General features: G+C 35.7%; 1 protein-coding gene across 1 annotated transcript in view; it reads right to left on the bottom strand.

The window, feature by feature from the left end:
* The window catches only part of SERPINI2 (serpin family I member 2), a 31,511-nt gene extending 15,906 nt beyond the window's left edge, over positions 1–15,605 (bottom strand). Inside the window, exons 1-5 of the mRNA XM_032407276.1 lie at positions 15,485–15,605; positions 13,322–13,576; positions 7,872–8,102; positions 6,262–6,456; positions 5,987–6,179 (exon numbers count right to left, since the gene is read on the bottom strand). Coding sequence (XP_032263167.1) covers positions 5,987–6,179; positions 6,262–6,456; positions 7,872–8,102; positions 13,322–13,568 — 866 coding nt within the window. The 5' untranslated portion in view covers positions 13,569–13,576; positions 15,485–15,605. The remainder of the gene's footprint in view (positions 1–5,986; positions 6,180–6,261; positions 6,457–7,871; positions 8,103–13,321; positions 13,577–15,484) is intronic.
* Between the last annotated feature and the right edge of the window lie 1,683 nt (positions 15,606–17,288).

The following is a 17,288-nucleotide window of genomic DNA, read 5'->3' as shown; positions in this document are numbered from 1 at the left end:
TGTTTACAACTCTAGTTTCTAGTGCTCCCTGTCCCATCTTTTTTTCATGAATCTCCTAGTGTTTACTGATTGTAACTTTCTTTTAATATTTACTGTCTACTTCTGGATATTGTTAATAAATTTCTTGTGCAAATCTTGCACCACTCCATCTAGGTGGTAACCATCTTATCAGTAGGGAGCATGTATATCGTTTTACATCTGTTTCAGTTCCTTGTCCATAGTGGGATCCCAATCAATCTGTGTTTTTGAACAGGACATAACATTTCTAGGAAATAGCAAACCAATAAGAGCATAAAGCTGTAAGACAGTAGACGTGAGAACTAATTCTGTCTCCCAACACTTAGTTGAATGTTGATCAAGTCACTTTTTGAGTGACTCAGTTTCTTTCTCTGTGAAATGCAAGATGTAACCAAGTCAGACTATAGAACCACAACATTAGGACATTAGTATTAAAATACTTTAAATTAAATGTTTTACAAAGTTAAACTGCTATATAAATGAAAGTTACTTCTTTATCTTCTTTGCATGTATTAAATAATCACTTTTGCCCATACACATAATCATAAAACATGTTCTCACAGAGTTTCTTATATAGAGAAGATATGATATATAGAAAGTGTGTGTCAGACGCTTCCACCTGAAGAATTTTGACTGCTATGATGTTTCTAGGATCCCATATTACATTGAGACAAAGTGACATGATTATTTTAGCTGCTATCCAACATGGGTAATGTCCAAATTAGATATCTGGTATGTTATAAATAATAAACTCTAGAAAGCACTCTAGTATTTTTAGACTATACTCTGTTTTATGGGCCTTGATTCTAAACTAGTCCTACATCAAAGGGAAAGAAGAAATGTTTCTTAAACAGTAACCAAAATCTAAATAGTAACTCACATGTTCCTTCCTAGTGTTACTAATATAGAAGCATTCTTATGATTATTTTTTCTCTCTTTGGCATGCACTAAATTTTGCTACTAAAGAGGCTTTTATTTTGTTTTACACTAACAGAATTTAGTATAGTGGGGGTTACAGATTGAATTGTGCCCCCCACTACCCAAAGTCATATGTTAAAGCCCTATCTCTTAGTACCTCATGGTGTGACCTTATTTGGAAATAGGGTCATTGCAGATGTAATTAGTTAGGCCAAGGTCATAATGGAATAGAGGGGGCCCTTAATCCAATATGATTGGCGTCCTTATAAGAAAAGAGAATGCCATTGTGAAGAGAGATGACCACATGACAACAGAGGCAAAGACTGGAGTGGTGCGTCTAAAAGCAGAGGAACACCAAAGATGATTGATCGCCACCAGAAGCTGAGTAGAGGCAAGGAAGGATTCCACACAGTCTCGGAGAGAACGGCCCTGCTGACACCTTGATTTTGGACTTCTAGCCTCCAGAATTATGAGAATGAATTTCTCGTTGTTTTAAGCCCTAGGAAACTAACACAGCTGATTAAATTGTTTGGTTTTACTAAAATCTTTAGTTATCATTTTGAAAGCCTAATGCATTCATCCAGATATGAAAGAAACACAGCATTGAGTAATAAAACTGAAAATTGTCAATCCACTCTAAAGTATCTACTCAGCCTATATAGTTTTCCCTCTCTGTACCGAACACAGATTTTAAATGGGTATTTTTCCGTTGTAAGGAAATTATTCATTTAGGGGAAAAGGTACTTCAGAACTTTCCATCCATGATCTTACTGCTCAGGAAACTAAATTCAATAAATGTGTCCTGATGGACTAAAACTGCTTGTGAACTTAACACATAAGCAAATCATTCCTTTAATAAATTGGAAGGCTCATCCTCTTGTGAGAAGTGAATACATTTTAAATATAATATTGTATTAATGTGATTGAATAATTGATAACAAAATTTTCAGTCTTGTGAGTTTAAAAATCTCATGTTTATTTCTCTAGAGAGGTTTCCAAGAAAATGGTTGATGTCCTGTCTTTCATTACGCTGCATGTAAGTTTCATCAGGATCCTCACAGGGAATGAATTAAAATGTGACTGGAAAGTTGAATTCTGATTTTCGGGGTATTTAAAATTAGATAAAGGGAAACAACATAGAATTGTTTTCTTTGAAAATATTTATATAATGTAATTCAACAGTATTCGTTTGGCACTTACAATGTGCCATGAAATGTCCTAGGGACTATGGAAACCAAAATGAAAGAGACATAAAACCCCCTGTTCCAGAGCTCACATCTTAATAGGATAGACAAGAATGTGAGCAAGAGACGGAAATGTAATGTAACAAGTATCATACGTAAATTTGTATGAAATGCTCTAGAAATAAAGATAAGGGATGGTTGATTCTAATTGAGCATGTTGGGGAAAAGTACACCGAAGAGTTAATTGTGAGGAGACATTGAAGGATGAATAAGAATTTACTGATTAGACACCACAAAGAAGGAAGGGCCTTCCAGACAGGGGATAGGCATGAGAGAGGAAGTCAGAGAATACTTTCTACTTTGGGATTGGCTGGGCAGTGATCTTAAAGATATGTATGTATGTATGTATGTATGTATGTATTCATTTTGAGAGAAAGAGAGTGAGAGAGAGAGAGAGCATGAGTGGAAGGGAGGGGCAGAAGGAGAGGGAGAAGCAGGCTCTCAGCTGAGCAGGGAGCCCGATGCGGGACTCGATCCCAGGACCCTGGGATCATGACTTGAGCCGAAGGCAGACGCTTAACTGACTGAGCCACCAAGGCTCCCTGGGCAGTGATCTTAACAGAGAAAGAAAATAGCCATTACTTTTGAAAGAAAAATAGCTATCACTTTTTTAGCACCTTCTATTTGCTAGATTTTGTGCTATGAATGGAAGTATGTAATGAGGTACCGTAATTGAAACTGCCACCAAATTTTTAAAAAATCTTTGGTGCCTGGAATTTGTTTGAGAAAAGGGAGTACAACTGCCAATTAATATTTCTGTTTTCATAACACTGAAGATTCAAATTCATCTTTAAGACAAAGTGCTCATTTGTTTGGGAAAAGCAACACAATGAACTTTTCATTATGGAAATAGAACCAGTGGGATGGAGATAGTGAAGTCTGAAATGATGAGGGTATAATCTATTCTGGACGAAATGAAAACGTTTCTACGGAGGGTCAGAATCTGCCGCTATAGATTCTTATCATGACCAGGAATCTGGCCTTAACGGGCATGGGAAAAAAAATGTGTGTTACCTTCTTTCTGTGCTGGGAAAATTTGGAGACCTCAGGATGCTGGGTAGGAGAGAGATAGAAAAGACTTGGGGTGAGGGTGGGTTCTGGGACCAGGACAGCAACGGACCGGACAAGACTCCCTGGTTACGAGAAATGGCCTAAACTCCAAGAACACTCATCCCTGGCACCTGGTTTTTAAATTACTTTCCACCTTATAAGCCCCTTTTATTAACATAAAGCTTTCAGTAAAATTTGGTTAAACATTGAAATTGTTCTTACTCCTATTAGTTTGCCAAGGGCTACCTCAAAAAATTACCACAAACTAGGTGGCTTAAATAACAGAAATTTATTGTCTCACGGTTGTAGCGGCTAGAGGTCTAAAATTAAGGTGTGGGTAGCATTGGTTCCTTCTGAGGACTCTGAGGTGTGTTCCAGGCCTCTCTCCTTGGCCTGTAGATGGCCATCTTCTCCCTCTGTCTCTTCACTTAGTCTTCTTGCTATGTATACTAGCCGTGTGGGATGAGGGCCCACCCTAATGACTTCACTTTAACTTGATTACCTCTCTCTCTCTCTCTCTCTATATATATATATATATATAAAGACTCTGTCTCCAGAAAAGGTCACATTTTGGGGTAGTGGGGTTAGGACTTCAACATATGAATCGGGAGGGACATAAATCAACCCATAACCATTTTTCTTGGAGGAATTAAAAGAGAAGTCTGTGTCCATACTGTGAGAGAAGTTGTATGAGAAATGTGGCCACAGTTTGGAGAAGCTCATAATAAGACCAAACAGTTTGGAAAAGCTGTCCAGACCGCAGTAGCCCGGAAGGATTTGTGGGCCATGCAGCATTCTTGAGGAGATTCCTAAAATGTTGGAGACGGGAATTCTGGCAAAAGCCTGTATTTCCTGTTGCCAGTTGAGTTTGGGACTTATGTATTATTATCTAGGCATTGGTTAACTGGGCTGATGATGCAGAGCTACCTTGGCTACAAGTATCACTATTCCACAGTCAAGTGACTCTCCTAAGACCCCACTGCTAGTATATGGCATGAACAGGTTTCAAACTCAGTGTTTTTGACCCCAAATAGTGACCTTTCCAAAGGAGAAAGAGAGAGAGAGAATGAAATTTGAAAATAAACAAGTTAATCCCCCAAATTGTTATTTCTGTTATTAGAAGATAAACTGTCACATCATTTTATCTCCTATGTTTCACATGTAGTAATATTCAGTCTCATTGAAAGACTGAATAACATCCAGGTAGAGATATACAGATGCTGGGAAATTGGAAGAGAGGTTGGGGGAGAGATTCAGATTTTAGAGACATGAAGAATAAGGGACAAATAAAAGAGAGTAAGAAGAAGAAAATTTTGAAGACGAAATTCTAGTAAATATTAGTTGGGAGCAGAAAGAAATAAAAATGTAAGTCAGGGAGCAGGAAAATTTTACAGAGGAGAGAAAAATAAACAGAAGCAAGTAGTGCTCCAGGAGTTAAAAAAATTCTAGATTTTCAAGAAAAGGGGGAGGAGGGTCAATAGTATTAGGATCAAGAACCTAGAGTTAGGGTGAGAAAAGCATAGGATACCTCATTCTCTGGGATGTCAAGGAAGGTAAAAGAAGATCTTCAAAGTTGTACATAAATTTTGAGAGAGGCAGGTTTGCTTAATGATAGGTTTTCTTTAAGGAACAGGAAGTTGAGACACATGTTGAGAGTAAGAGAAATCAACATAAAGTAGCACCTGGGGAATAGAAGTCAAGTTTTGGTGTGGTGTGTGTGAGTATTAAAAAAGAAAGTTGAAGAAAAGTAAGGAGCCCCCAGCTTAGCCTCAATGAGGCTAGAAGGGACTGCTTTCTGGGTTTTTGCTTAAGAAAATCAATAGTTGGGGAGCAGGAGTGGCTTTATGAGTAGACTGGGGGTTGAGGATGATTAGGGAGAATTTAAAGCAGGTTGAAGACCAAGTAACAAAAAGTATTAAAGATATTTGGTGAGAATATGATTGAAATGACTGACTGTATCCCAGCTAAGTGGAAAAGGAAAGAAAAGCCAGGAGGTTTAAGTGACATAAGGCCTGGAAGAGGGGTATACAAACCACACAGGCTTTGATGAGTTTGCAGGAAAATTTAGAAATGAAAAGGACAGAATATCATCTATTAAACATCTGCTTCTTTTAAGCAGTTGAAGCAGAGTGTGAATTGGGTTATGTGGGCACAACTTACTCTGAAGTTTCTCCTGTCGGCCAGAAGCATGATATTAAGAAATTAGCATCGACGATTATTGTTTCCTGAGATGAACTTTGCAATTTCCATTTTGTATTAACTATCTAAACCTGATCGTAGGATTCCCTATTTGTCATTCAATGACTATTAGAGCACCAGCTGTCAAAGTTGATTTAACATATCTTTTAATTGTCTGGTAGCATAAGTGTTTTTTTTGCAGGGGGGAGGTTACTTTCTTGAAATGGAACCGAAGATAGATATTTAAAATTCCAATTAGTAAAAAAATTAGAAAAAGATAAGACTGTATAATAAAAAGAATAAAAATTCCTTTTCATCTCAACATTCTAGCTTGCAGACTTACATTTCTTCAGCTATTTCAGAGAATAGTGAGCCCTGAAATTCAGTTCTCCTCATGGCAAAGCATTGCTGGCAATGTTCAGACTTGCTTTTGTATCCATAAAGTGGAGCTACACTTCCAAATGCATTTTTTCTTCCCGTCGATAGCCTTTTCAAGTACCTGCTATCTTTCAGCCAGCTATTCAAATGTCTCCATAAGTGAAAACATAAGAACCAAATAATAAAATGACATTACCAACCTAGGGAGGCCTACTTCAACTTCCTCTTCTTGCATCTTGGAGAACCATTTCAGGATTTGATGAGCAGTAATTTGCTTTTCCATTTCTTCTATGTTCACATCTTCTGCAGGAAGTACGATGATTAAACTAAACTCATCACCTTTATAAGGTAATTCCAAAACCTGGTAGTTCATGGAGGATTCCGAAAAATAACCTGGAACAGAGAAAGAAAATATTAAATAAATATCCCTGTCAATTCCCAAAATCAGGCTTCAGAGGGTGATTTTTCATATTACCATATTTTGTTCTCACAAGAGCCTTCATCATTGGGATTTTGACTGGCGCACCATCTTTCTTAGTAAAATTCATTAACTGTGTCTTCTCTTTTGTGAATTTCTGCTTCCAGTCGCCCTTGAAATAAACAGCATTCACCAGGACAAGCCGAGTCAGAGGGCCAAAGTCTTCCCCTGAAAACATGTCTTTAATTTTCCCTGTGATGCCAGTGGAGGACAAAGCAAGAAGAGATACGCAATAGTGGTTCAGAGGGACTGCTTTCTATAGCATTGAAACAAAAATTTATTTTGCAGATCGGTTATAAACAGTGTGCTTTATCCTCTAACCTTGGCAATTCTGAGAGTAAAGAGGAGCACTATTAAACATTTCACTTGGAAACAGGTACAAACATATCTCACTAGGAAACAGGAGATACAAGACTGTCTGAGGCCAATTTGGACAGAACTACGAATGGACTCTCTTCAGCAAGATTATTTGTGTAAATTGTTTTTCAGCCAGAAAGAACAAAAACTGAATGTCTCTTCCTGCATACTTACTGATGTTTTTCAAACTTTCTTTCAAGTTTCCCCAGCAGGTCAATCAGAATTAATAAGTTAATGGTACACTCAAACCTTCCACTCCCGTGGCTGGCGCCACTGACCACTACTGGGGAAGGGAAAAGAATGGAGTTGCTAGCACGATTTTCTTCTTCTAAACAACCAGCCTGCTATTTCTATGTCTGCTGGCTATTCCAGTTAAGAGATAAAAGCATGAATGGGTGCCATGGAGCTGTCTAGGGATGTGCATTGTGTCCCATTAATGATACTTTCCGGTGAAACTGCTCAAAACACCCATCTCACATTCTCAACTATGCCTCCGTGTATGAGGCTTCCTATAAAGAATATGGTAGCCACTTATGCCATCATAATTTTTAGTAGCAGAATGAATGAACAAAGAAACAAACTACTGTTAAACAAGGACCTAATACATGTTGGTTGTTTCACATACATTATTATCAAACCTTCCAATAATCCTGAAATGTTTTAATAGTATCCTCATTTTAGGTAGGGCATAGCTTAGAACTGGGTAGGATTTGAACTTGGATCTGAATGACCTGAAGCTTGTGTTCTTTCTGCAGTGTCACTCCATAGCCCCTGAAGGATTTTGGCTAGCTTGTATTGAAATTAAAGTTTAGATTATCATGTTAATGATAGGACTCTCAACATTTCTTATTAAACATTAACCCATCCAATGAAGATGTGTTAATTATTTACAGTAATATGTGGGAAAGAAGGCACTTGAGGTTGACAGATCTAATTTTTACCTGGCCGAAGATATTATTTCTGTTGCCATAGATTAAAAACCTATGCTTAAACAAAAATTATTATTAAAGGTTTTCCATTAAAAATTCTATGAATAAATGTCTCTCATAAAATCTGTATGCTTTTCAAAGCAACTTATGGTCTGTCTCAATTTTACAATTGAGTATTAATTTGAATAACAGGGAAGCAAAATGGGAGATTCCTCTGAGCCACAGTTTAGTAGGAAAAGATTCAACCATTCTTTACTTTAGGATATTAAAAACTGTGAATACAATGGCAAATAATGAGTTTATGAAAATGGGAAACTTTACCATCTGTTTTGCTTTCCACCCAAGTATTTATTGTCTCTGCGGAAGTCTTTGCATCCTGAAAATTCACCAGTTTTATGGCACTCTGAAAAAAGTCCTTGTTGCTATGGAGATATTGTTCTTTCACAGTGAATCCTTCTTGAAGGTAGAGGGCATTGGCAAGATTAAATGTAAATTCTTGCTTTTTCTCTGAGATGGCAGAGAAAAATGACTTCAGCACAGAAAATTCTTCTCCTAAAAAATAATTATAATGTAGACTGACATATTGAACAACATAAAAACAACAGCTTTTCAGCTTTGCTTCTAAGCGCTGATTCATATCACCATTTTTTACACACTTAGGTATAACTAATGGTCCTTTCTGAGGTAGTATAAATATTTTAAGCATTTATCTTCATGGAATATGCATTTTATAAAGAACTTAGTTCATATACAGGAAGAAAGAATGTCCGTGTAAATTTGAAATTTGTCAAAAACAAGAATGTCCATTTAAACAGGCTGAAGGAAATTCTCTTTTTTTAGTCAAATTTAGCTCATGCTTACTTGTTGGAAATTTATCTTTAGAACCTCATTCTTTGTATAACATGCTATATTGATGGAAGGAGACTACTAATGAATACTGATGGGGGGACGACAGTGACGAGCAATCCTTTTCAATATTGCTTTTATTTCAGCTTAAGAATTGCTCGCTTGTGAGCAATGGCAACTGTCCAAGTTTTGAAATTTATGAAGTAACCCCTATGATCAGCTCTAGAGATGCACAAGAATCAGAATTGCCTATTTCTTCAGGTTCATGAATGTATATACTTTGGCTGTTACATGAACAATAAAGAACTTTATTCCATTCCAACTATTGCCACTAGCCAAATGAGGCCACCAGAATCAGCTAAGAATCACTGCTGGCCTATTATTTATTGTTGGCTCATTCTGACCAACTGTTGTTGGGAAGATATATGTGCCTAGGAGAGAATTCAGCTTTGATCCTTGTTGAGGAGCTTCCTATTCATGACCAAAGGTATCGATGCTTTTCATTCCCTTCTGGCTTAATCCTGGGACTCAATCATTCTAGGAACTGTATCTCAAATCAAAGCTTCTTTCAGGGCCTTTGTTATATTTTGAGTTAAATACTAAAAAGGCCACTTTTATAACTTAAAACTTGAGTATATGCAATTAATCCTTATTGAAGAAAACATAAATGGTTCATCATTAGAAGATACCCACTGAATAAAGAGAGAAGTTTTAATGAGAATGTGCCTTGAGTTGTCCATTGGAAATAAGGAATCTGTGTGTGTGTGTGTGTGTGTGTGTGTGTGTGTGTATGTGTGTGTACATTTTATCGGAGAGCTAGCAGCTATAGGCATCTTTGTGCAAATAAGAATATGTTCCCTTACTGGTGGGGGAGGGGGAGGACTACAGCCCCATGACCTCTTATCTTGTCCAGCTGAGTGGAGCCTTCATTTCAGTCCCCACTTGTCTTCCCCTGCTCTCATGCAGATGCAACCCACATAACAATAACGGAGGCTCTGGGAAGTATATTTCATTATATTTCAAACTCCATGGGGATTCTCCATTCTTGGGAATATAGATATAGACATAAATAATCTCAGCCATAAGAACTTACGGCCCTATGGTTGGATTTGAAGAATTTCAGTAAGTCTTTACAATCCTAGAATTCTTACATAAGGAAGGGAAGAAGGTTAATTTATTTTACTTGTTTCTGCAATGATTTTAGAGGCAATCATTTGCTATTTGAAGCTGAGGGAACTATCTCAATTAATGGGAGGCTATGAGAAGATTTTCTGAGTGAAGACATGTAAGTGTTTTCAAAAGAATTAAATAAGGTCAGAAATGAAGTGGCAGAATTTGAAACTAATCTTCAGAATGTGTAATTTATGAGCATCTTTAAAGGAATGGGGGAAAAAGGAGAGGGGGAGAAAAATAGTTCCAACTCATTTGTCAGAGCAAATAGATTTATGTCAAGTACTTAAGGTCTAAGACTGTGTGACAAACAGTCAGTTGCCCTTTGATAAATCACTGAACTCAGAAGTCAATGAAAAATGTCATCAAGTAGCCCAAGTTTGGAGGAGAATATAAAGTTATCTGCCTTATAAATTTGATTTAATTTACAGATTAATAACCTCTTTTAGCACAGATCAAAAAGAATATGTATACATGGCTCCTAGTAAGTAATAAGAATAAATTTATTTCATTTCCTAAAACAGAGCCATAGGAAACCTATAGGTCATGGGGTGAATGTAACTTTTGGTTTGACTGTACTAGACCTCCAGAAAATGTTCCAAAATTCAGTACATGTTTACTTCTCCTGCATTTAAGACCCAAAGGCCAATTATGTGTGAAATGTGAGAGATCCAAAAAAGATGAAAACAAAGGCAGTCATAGGATTATAGATTATTTTAGCCGAAAGATCCATATAAACCACTTATTCAAACTCTTCTTTTTATAATGAGGAATCTAAAATCCAGACAGGTACAGTAACTTGAGAGGTGCCAGATCATAAGGTTATTTGGTTGCAGAGCTAGGATTGGAATTCATGGCTGGTTCTCTTTCCATTATGCTCTTGGAATAAGGAAGCACCTTCATTAGTCTTTGATTAGTAAGCAGCATATTAGAGGCAAAGCAAAAATAGAGCATTATCAGATGCTCAGTAGACTGGAGAAGGTAAATTCTGAGCAGATGTTTCGACAGCGGGGAAAAGAAGAACTGAGGACACCAAGAGCCCTGTGGGGATAGGATCCCAGGAGTTGTATGCCCATCTGTGGAACAAGGCAGGTGTTCACATAAAACAACCTCATGGCAGGAAACGTAAAATATAGACTAATTGAACAGATAGCACCTTTGATAATCACTGGGAATGGAAGGCAGGGCCAGGACTAAGATGAGTCAATGGGACACTTACGTTGGGCATAAAATTTAAGGAGATGCCAACAGATTCCATAATCAAGAAAATATTTTGCTGTAATACTTTTTTTAAATCAGTTTTAATGCAAAGAAATCCATGAGGAACAAAATATAAAAATGTTAAATAAAGACAGGATAATTACTAGTGATTTTCCTTTTCATCTTGGGTTCCAATATGGCCCTACCAGGCACCACCTTCTGATCTGTCATACCCTTTGTCCCCCCCTTAACACCGTTTTGCTCTTCTTTCTCCAGACCCCCTGGGCCGTGTCTCCATTTCCTTGCCCTCTTCCACTCTGTTCCCTACCTTAACTATCTCCTTGTTCCTTAATTCCCTCCTCTTTTTTATTTTCCAGAGTTTAGTTTTTATGTTTTCTCTCGCTGGCTCATCTTCCTTTTCCTTCTGCAATTATCTTCCATCTGTGTCCCTCTCTCTCTCCCTTAACAAAGCATAATAGAAAGCAGCTTTAGTAGATTTTGTTACATGTGTTAACATACTAATATTTACTTGTCCACGTATATATTTTCCCAGTGAAAATATAATATATTGCCCTTATGATCTATAATTCTCACTGAATCATTTTTGGAATTCATTCTGGACAATTTGCTGAACTTTTCCTTGCCTCCTCTAAGTAGCAGGGTTATGTCTACCCCACAGAATAACTGTGAAGGTTGAGATAGTGGATACCAAGCACAGAAACAGTGACTGCTATACCATATATAGGATTCATAGTGTCATCCTCATTGTTACTAGGATTAGCATTACATTCACAATCCAGAGTTGTTAAGATTCCTGTGTTTCTCTACAAGATAGATCCATGTAGAGTAATTTAGATTTCAGAGGCTCTAATTTTGCTAATTTATCATAAAATCAACTTTACATATCTTTATAAATGCTCTATTACTTTTCAAAGCAGTATTGTGTGACTTAAATGTTTCTGAGACTGTGTAGTGGGATTTGCTGAAATTAATATAGACAGTCAAGACTAAATTTAGAACATAGTGGCTTCCTTTTACATTATTCACCAAGGAAAATTCTTGCAATTAACTTCACCATCACCGACTTATTTTCTACATAAAATTGCCTTTATTTAAAACAAAGCAAACAAGACCTTCTTAAAAAAAAAAAAAAAAAGTCCCTAAATAATATAATTACTCTGTTCCGAGGCAAACATACTGAAGTTAGTTATAGTAATTAAATTTCCTCATCAAGAATCTGGAAATTTCCTCTGATGGTTAGGACATATTACCTGACAGTGATGCAAAAGTTTAAAATTAAGGGTGCCTGGGTGGTTTAGTCGTTAAGCGTCTGCCTTGGGCTCAGGTCGTGATCCCAGGGTCCTAGGATCAAGCCCCGCATTGGGCTTCCTGCTCTGCCGGAAGCCTGCTTCTCCCTCTCCCATTCCCCCTGCTTGTGTTCCCTCTCCAGCTGTGTCTCTCTCTGTCAAATAAATAAATAAAAAATCTTTAAAAAAAAAAAAGTTTAAAATTAAAATCATTATGGAAATTGAGAACACGGGTTAGCCAGAGAGATGGACAACTACCCTTTCTTTTTCTTTTTAAAGATTTTATTTATTTACTTGAGAGAGAGAGAGAGCACTGAGGAGGGGAAGGGCAGAGGGACAAGCAGACTCCCCACTGAACGCTAAGCCCGACATGGGGGTCAACGCAGGGCCTATCCCAGGACCCGGAGATCATGACCTGAACCAAAGGCAAGTACTTAACTGCCTGAGCCACCCAGGCACCCCAACAACTACCCTTTCAAACGGATGACAGCACTAAAGCTGGGCGACTCCAAAACAACAACCCTTCATACACAAAAAGACCAGTTATAGAAGTGCTTTTTAAAAAAGATTTTCTTTAAAAACTATTAACCAAACAAGCTTTTAAAATGTATGTATACATTACTGCTTTTTCTTGGTCTCCATTAGGTGAAAAAGTTAAATTTTAATTAGAAAATGAATTTTAAAAAGCTAATAAAATAATAAATAAAATAATGAGAGATGCACACAAAGGTTTCTGGGTGAGGATGCTCACTGCATTTTTTATAAGAGAAATACTGGAAACAACCTAATAAAGAGAGGTTAAGTAATGGTATTTCCATAAGAGGCAATAAAATGCAACAATTAAAAACTATATTCTGAAGCTGATATGAGAAAATGATCACAACATAGTGAGAATGGAAGAATAAACAAACAAGCAAACATACATACATACATACGCTCATGCACACACAACATAATCTCAATTAAAACTGGCTAAAACAGGCCAGAGGAAAATCTACTGGCATATTCACAGTTTTATATCTCTTTAAAAAATCTGTATTAAAAATAATACATTCTTTTGGTAACATTTTCATTAGAAAACAATTAAAATGAATATTATTTAAAATTTTCCATTTTATTATAAGCTTACACTTTTGATAACATTTTCCATGTATTTAAATTCTGGGACCCTGAGCTTCTCTCTAATTTGCAGAATAAACTTGGCCAGATCTTACCCCCAGTGTAAATAATTATATGTAAGAATCTCACCAGCTGAGGTTTCCTGAAGTTTTAAAGTTTGTCTTATCTGCTCTTGTGCTTTTCCTTTTGCTCCCAGTTGTACCATCCCAAGACCCAACGTTGTTCCAAGGGGGGAAAATATAATGTTGTTCTTATGAGATAAACAAATAGCTTGATAAAGATCCACTGCAAATTCCATATTTCTTTGAGACAATGGTCTTGAGGCTTGACTTCCAGAAAAAATCAATAGGAGACTCCACAACAAGATCTGATCCATTTTGACCTCTGTGCATTAATTCAAAATTCATTAGTTTTCAAAATAATTAGAGTTGACCATAGTAAGTTCCCACAGAAAACTTTCTACCTATTAGAATAGACTATTGTAAGAAGATTCTCATGCCAGTTTTCAGATGAAGCATCATCTATTAGGAGAAATAAGTCCTGTGCTCATGGCATTTTTATATTCCTTCAAGAACTAGTCCAAAATATACGGGCTCCCTGCTCGGCGGGGAGTCTGCTTCTCCCTCTGACCCTCCCCCCTCTCATGTGCTCTCTCTCTCTCTCATTCTCTCTCTGTCTCAAAATAATAAAATAAATAAAAAAATCTTTAAAAAAAAAAACAAAATATAAAGCAGTTGTCTAAAATCAAAGGAGAAATTTTAATTCTGGAACACTATCAATAAGCAATACTATCTCTAAATAGCTGTATGATACTTTTTCCTATTTTTCCCATGATTTTAAAAGGGATTACTTCTAACTCTTTATCAAGGGAATCCTCTGTCCACTCTACTCTAAAATGGTTTGTAGATCAAAAGAGAAATGGAATAAAAAATGAAGATACTCTAATGTGGTTTTGAACCTATAATATTAGGAAGTTAATGTATTCTAAATCAGTGTGAGTAATCTGGCAAAGTCTTTGCAGTAGGAATTTTCACACTTTACAGAATCTCACTTCTGGAGGGCGAAATACCCCCAAATCTGCCTTGTATTTTTTTTCGAAGTGAGGAAAAACAAACTCGGAAAAATCATAAAGAAACACAATTATAATCAAATATACCTGGTACAACAATAACAAAAGAAGAAAGCAATTTTTTAAAAAAAAAATCAAAGAATAATTTGACAAATTAACACATATAGGAAAGCTGTAATTGAAAACTTTGGACAATTCACAACACTAATGACACCCTATTAAATTGTTCTCCACTAAAAGTGCAGGAAATTCAGCCATCTGACTACATCTTGAGAATGAGTTTTGCAATATTACCACAGACTTTATGAAATATTGATTCTGAAATCCTTACAGATTTTAGTGACACTAATTTTACCTTACAAAAAATACATCTTAGTAACCCTTAATAACTCCTAGTTTAATAGGTTACTAAGAAATAACCGTTCATTGGGGGTAAAGATGAAAGCCTCCAGAACAATGTACCGTTAGTTTTAAAAAATGAAGAACTATATTTCTAAAGTGTTTAACAGACCGTTAGGAGGGTCATCATGACCCATAAATGGGGTAAGAGTCACTATTACATAGAAAGATTACTAATAGTCAAATATTCTCTAAAACTAAGATATGGAGTCATTAGCCAGCTACTTCAAATTGCATTCTAATATTTGTAGTTAAACTCTGCTTAGTCAATTTGCAAAGGAAAAAGACCTCAAAATGCAATAAAAAACAATTGTTAAAGAAAAACACAATTGTTTTGGTAAACTGCAAATATAGATGTATACTATCAAACAAATGTTTTATTGAGGATTAAATTAGTACGCAAGGTTGTGAGTGACAGTGCAACAATAGGAAAAGCCAGTAAGAGAAGTTTTATATGCAAAATATATTTCCATGTATCATTTTCTAATATATTCAAAATCTCAGATTTCTGATTAGAAACATCAGTTTGTAGACATATAAGTAGTCAAAATGTTATTAATACTTTTAAGTCATCAAGTGGCAATTCATTAGGCACATCTTTATGTATTTGGTTTGTATCAGAATAATAATAAATAATATTATGAAGGATACAATTTTTCCCTTATAGTAGAATCTGAGGGGTTTCCTCTCATTATTATTAATAATCTTAATAACTAAAATTTACATTATTTGAGCATCCAATTCTCCCAGAAAATTTCTAGGCACTTAATAAATTATAAGTTCACACCAAAAAAAAAAAAAAAAGGTCCTAAAAATTCACTTACCTCATTGGGTTTTGCATCCTATTTCATTAGAAAGCATGAAGTACTGGTGAACTAAACAACATGATGAATAGTCCTATAAGAATTTGACCTTCAAATTTATAATGACATCATGTAAGGAGAATAAAAGTAATGTGTTAATTTGATAAAAGTAAATAATATCTATATCAAAATGAATTGAAATGCCATTCCCCTACTCTATTAAACACTCATGATCAATATTATTGCATATGTACTTCATTCAAAAGCTATTTAATTTTAAGGTACTTACTCCAAATTGGCTTCTGATTATTCACTGTAATGTTCTAACTGAAATGTGCCTGCTGGGAAACCCTAGTACATAAAAGACCTGATCAGTCAAGGCCAACTTTATTTATCTTGAACGCTGTATGATTAATTCCTCTAAACCCAAAGCAGGTGTGTTCACTATATTTGTATAAAAGGACTAACATGATCAGGTTAATGATCAATGACGCAACTGGCAAGAATTGAGAGAGAAAACCATAACAGTTTTTTAAAAAATCATTAAGCCTATAATATTTCATCCATTATTCCACTTCTTTTATATTAGAATTTAGAAGAATGTACCAGGGCTTGTAAATTTGCTAGTAATTAGTTCTCTTTGTTTCTCACAGGACTCGAACATCAGATTACCAGTGTATGCCATCATAAATACTGCAGAATGCCTATGAGAAAAAGGATAAAGCTAAATCGAGTCTAGAATGCAGAGACAAATTGCTGCATTTACAGAGTTCTCAACAATTCATCAAATTATACAATTGTCACAGGAATTTCCTGTGGTTACATTTTAATCCTTAGGAAAAAGAGTGGATATTGAGAAATACACTTTGTTGAACAAAAAGGCCATATTAAGATTATTGATTTACCAAATTATATGAAGACAATACTATTAAACATAGGTAATTTGATAATAAACATCGGTATTACTTTTATATGCTTTTAAACTTCTACATAGTTTTCTCTACCAACAGTTCATTAATAAAAAATGGATGCATAATTGAATGGAGTTTTGATCTCATTCTCCTAGTTCAAATCAGTCACCTCAATGGCAATCAGATATTAAACACACTTTATTATTCATCAGTGCCTCTGAGTAGAGAAATGGAAAATCTGTTCCAGTTACTATTAAATAAATATTCCCTACTGATAACTAAATGTAGTTATTTCTGATAAATTTATGAAAAAGAAATAAAATGAATATAGATACCTTTTAAAGGAATTCATTAGAAAAACTTTTTCAAGAACCCTGTTAACCTCTTTCAATGTCCTAAGGGGCTAGAGCTCACTGACAGCCCTGATGGTCGCTATAGGCCATAATCTCCTAATTCACTAAAATTCTTCATTGCCCATCTAAGCATCTCTAAATGTTTTCTAAATCTTGGGTTATAATAATATTACTTGCTCTAACATATGCAAATTCATTTCCAGTTTTTAACTTAACATTATTAAAGATCATTTTCCAAAAAGAGTTATGCAGCACAAGAGTACAATCTTTCTTCTTATTCTACTATGCAATTCATAAATAAGTCTGAATGTCCAGTACTATCATTCAGTCAAGGCTTTTCTACCCCTGTAGTGACACCAGCAAACATCCATCACAAGTACCCTTGGCTACCAAATTATTATTTCTCCATATTACTCAGATCATAATGTGATTTACCCAGGAACAGGCCATTACTTTTCTTTCCGATGACAGAGACAGACACTCTGTATTAGTAAGATCATTTAATGAAGTTGTTCCGTAAGGACCTTATGTTAGAGCAGTTCAAGCAGAATATACATTTTC

This window comes from Phoca vitulina, unplaced genomic scaffold, assembly GCF_004348235.1.
Source record: "Phoca vitulina isolate PV1807 unplaced genomic scaffold, GSC_HSeal_1.0 scaffold8, whole genome shotgun sequence".
Classification (NCBI taxonomy): Eukaryota; Metazoa; Chordata; class Mammalia; order Carnivora; family Phocidae; genus Phoca; species Phoca vitulina.
This window is presented reverse-complemented; position numbering and strand designations above follow the sequence as displayed.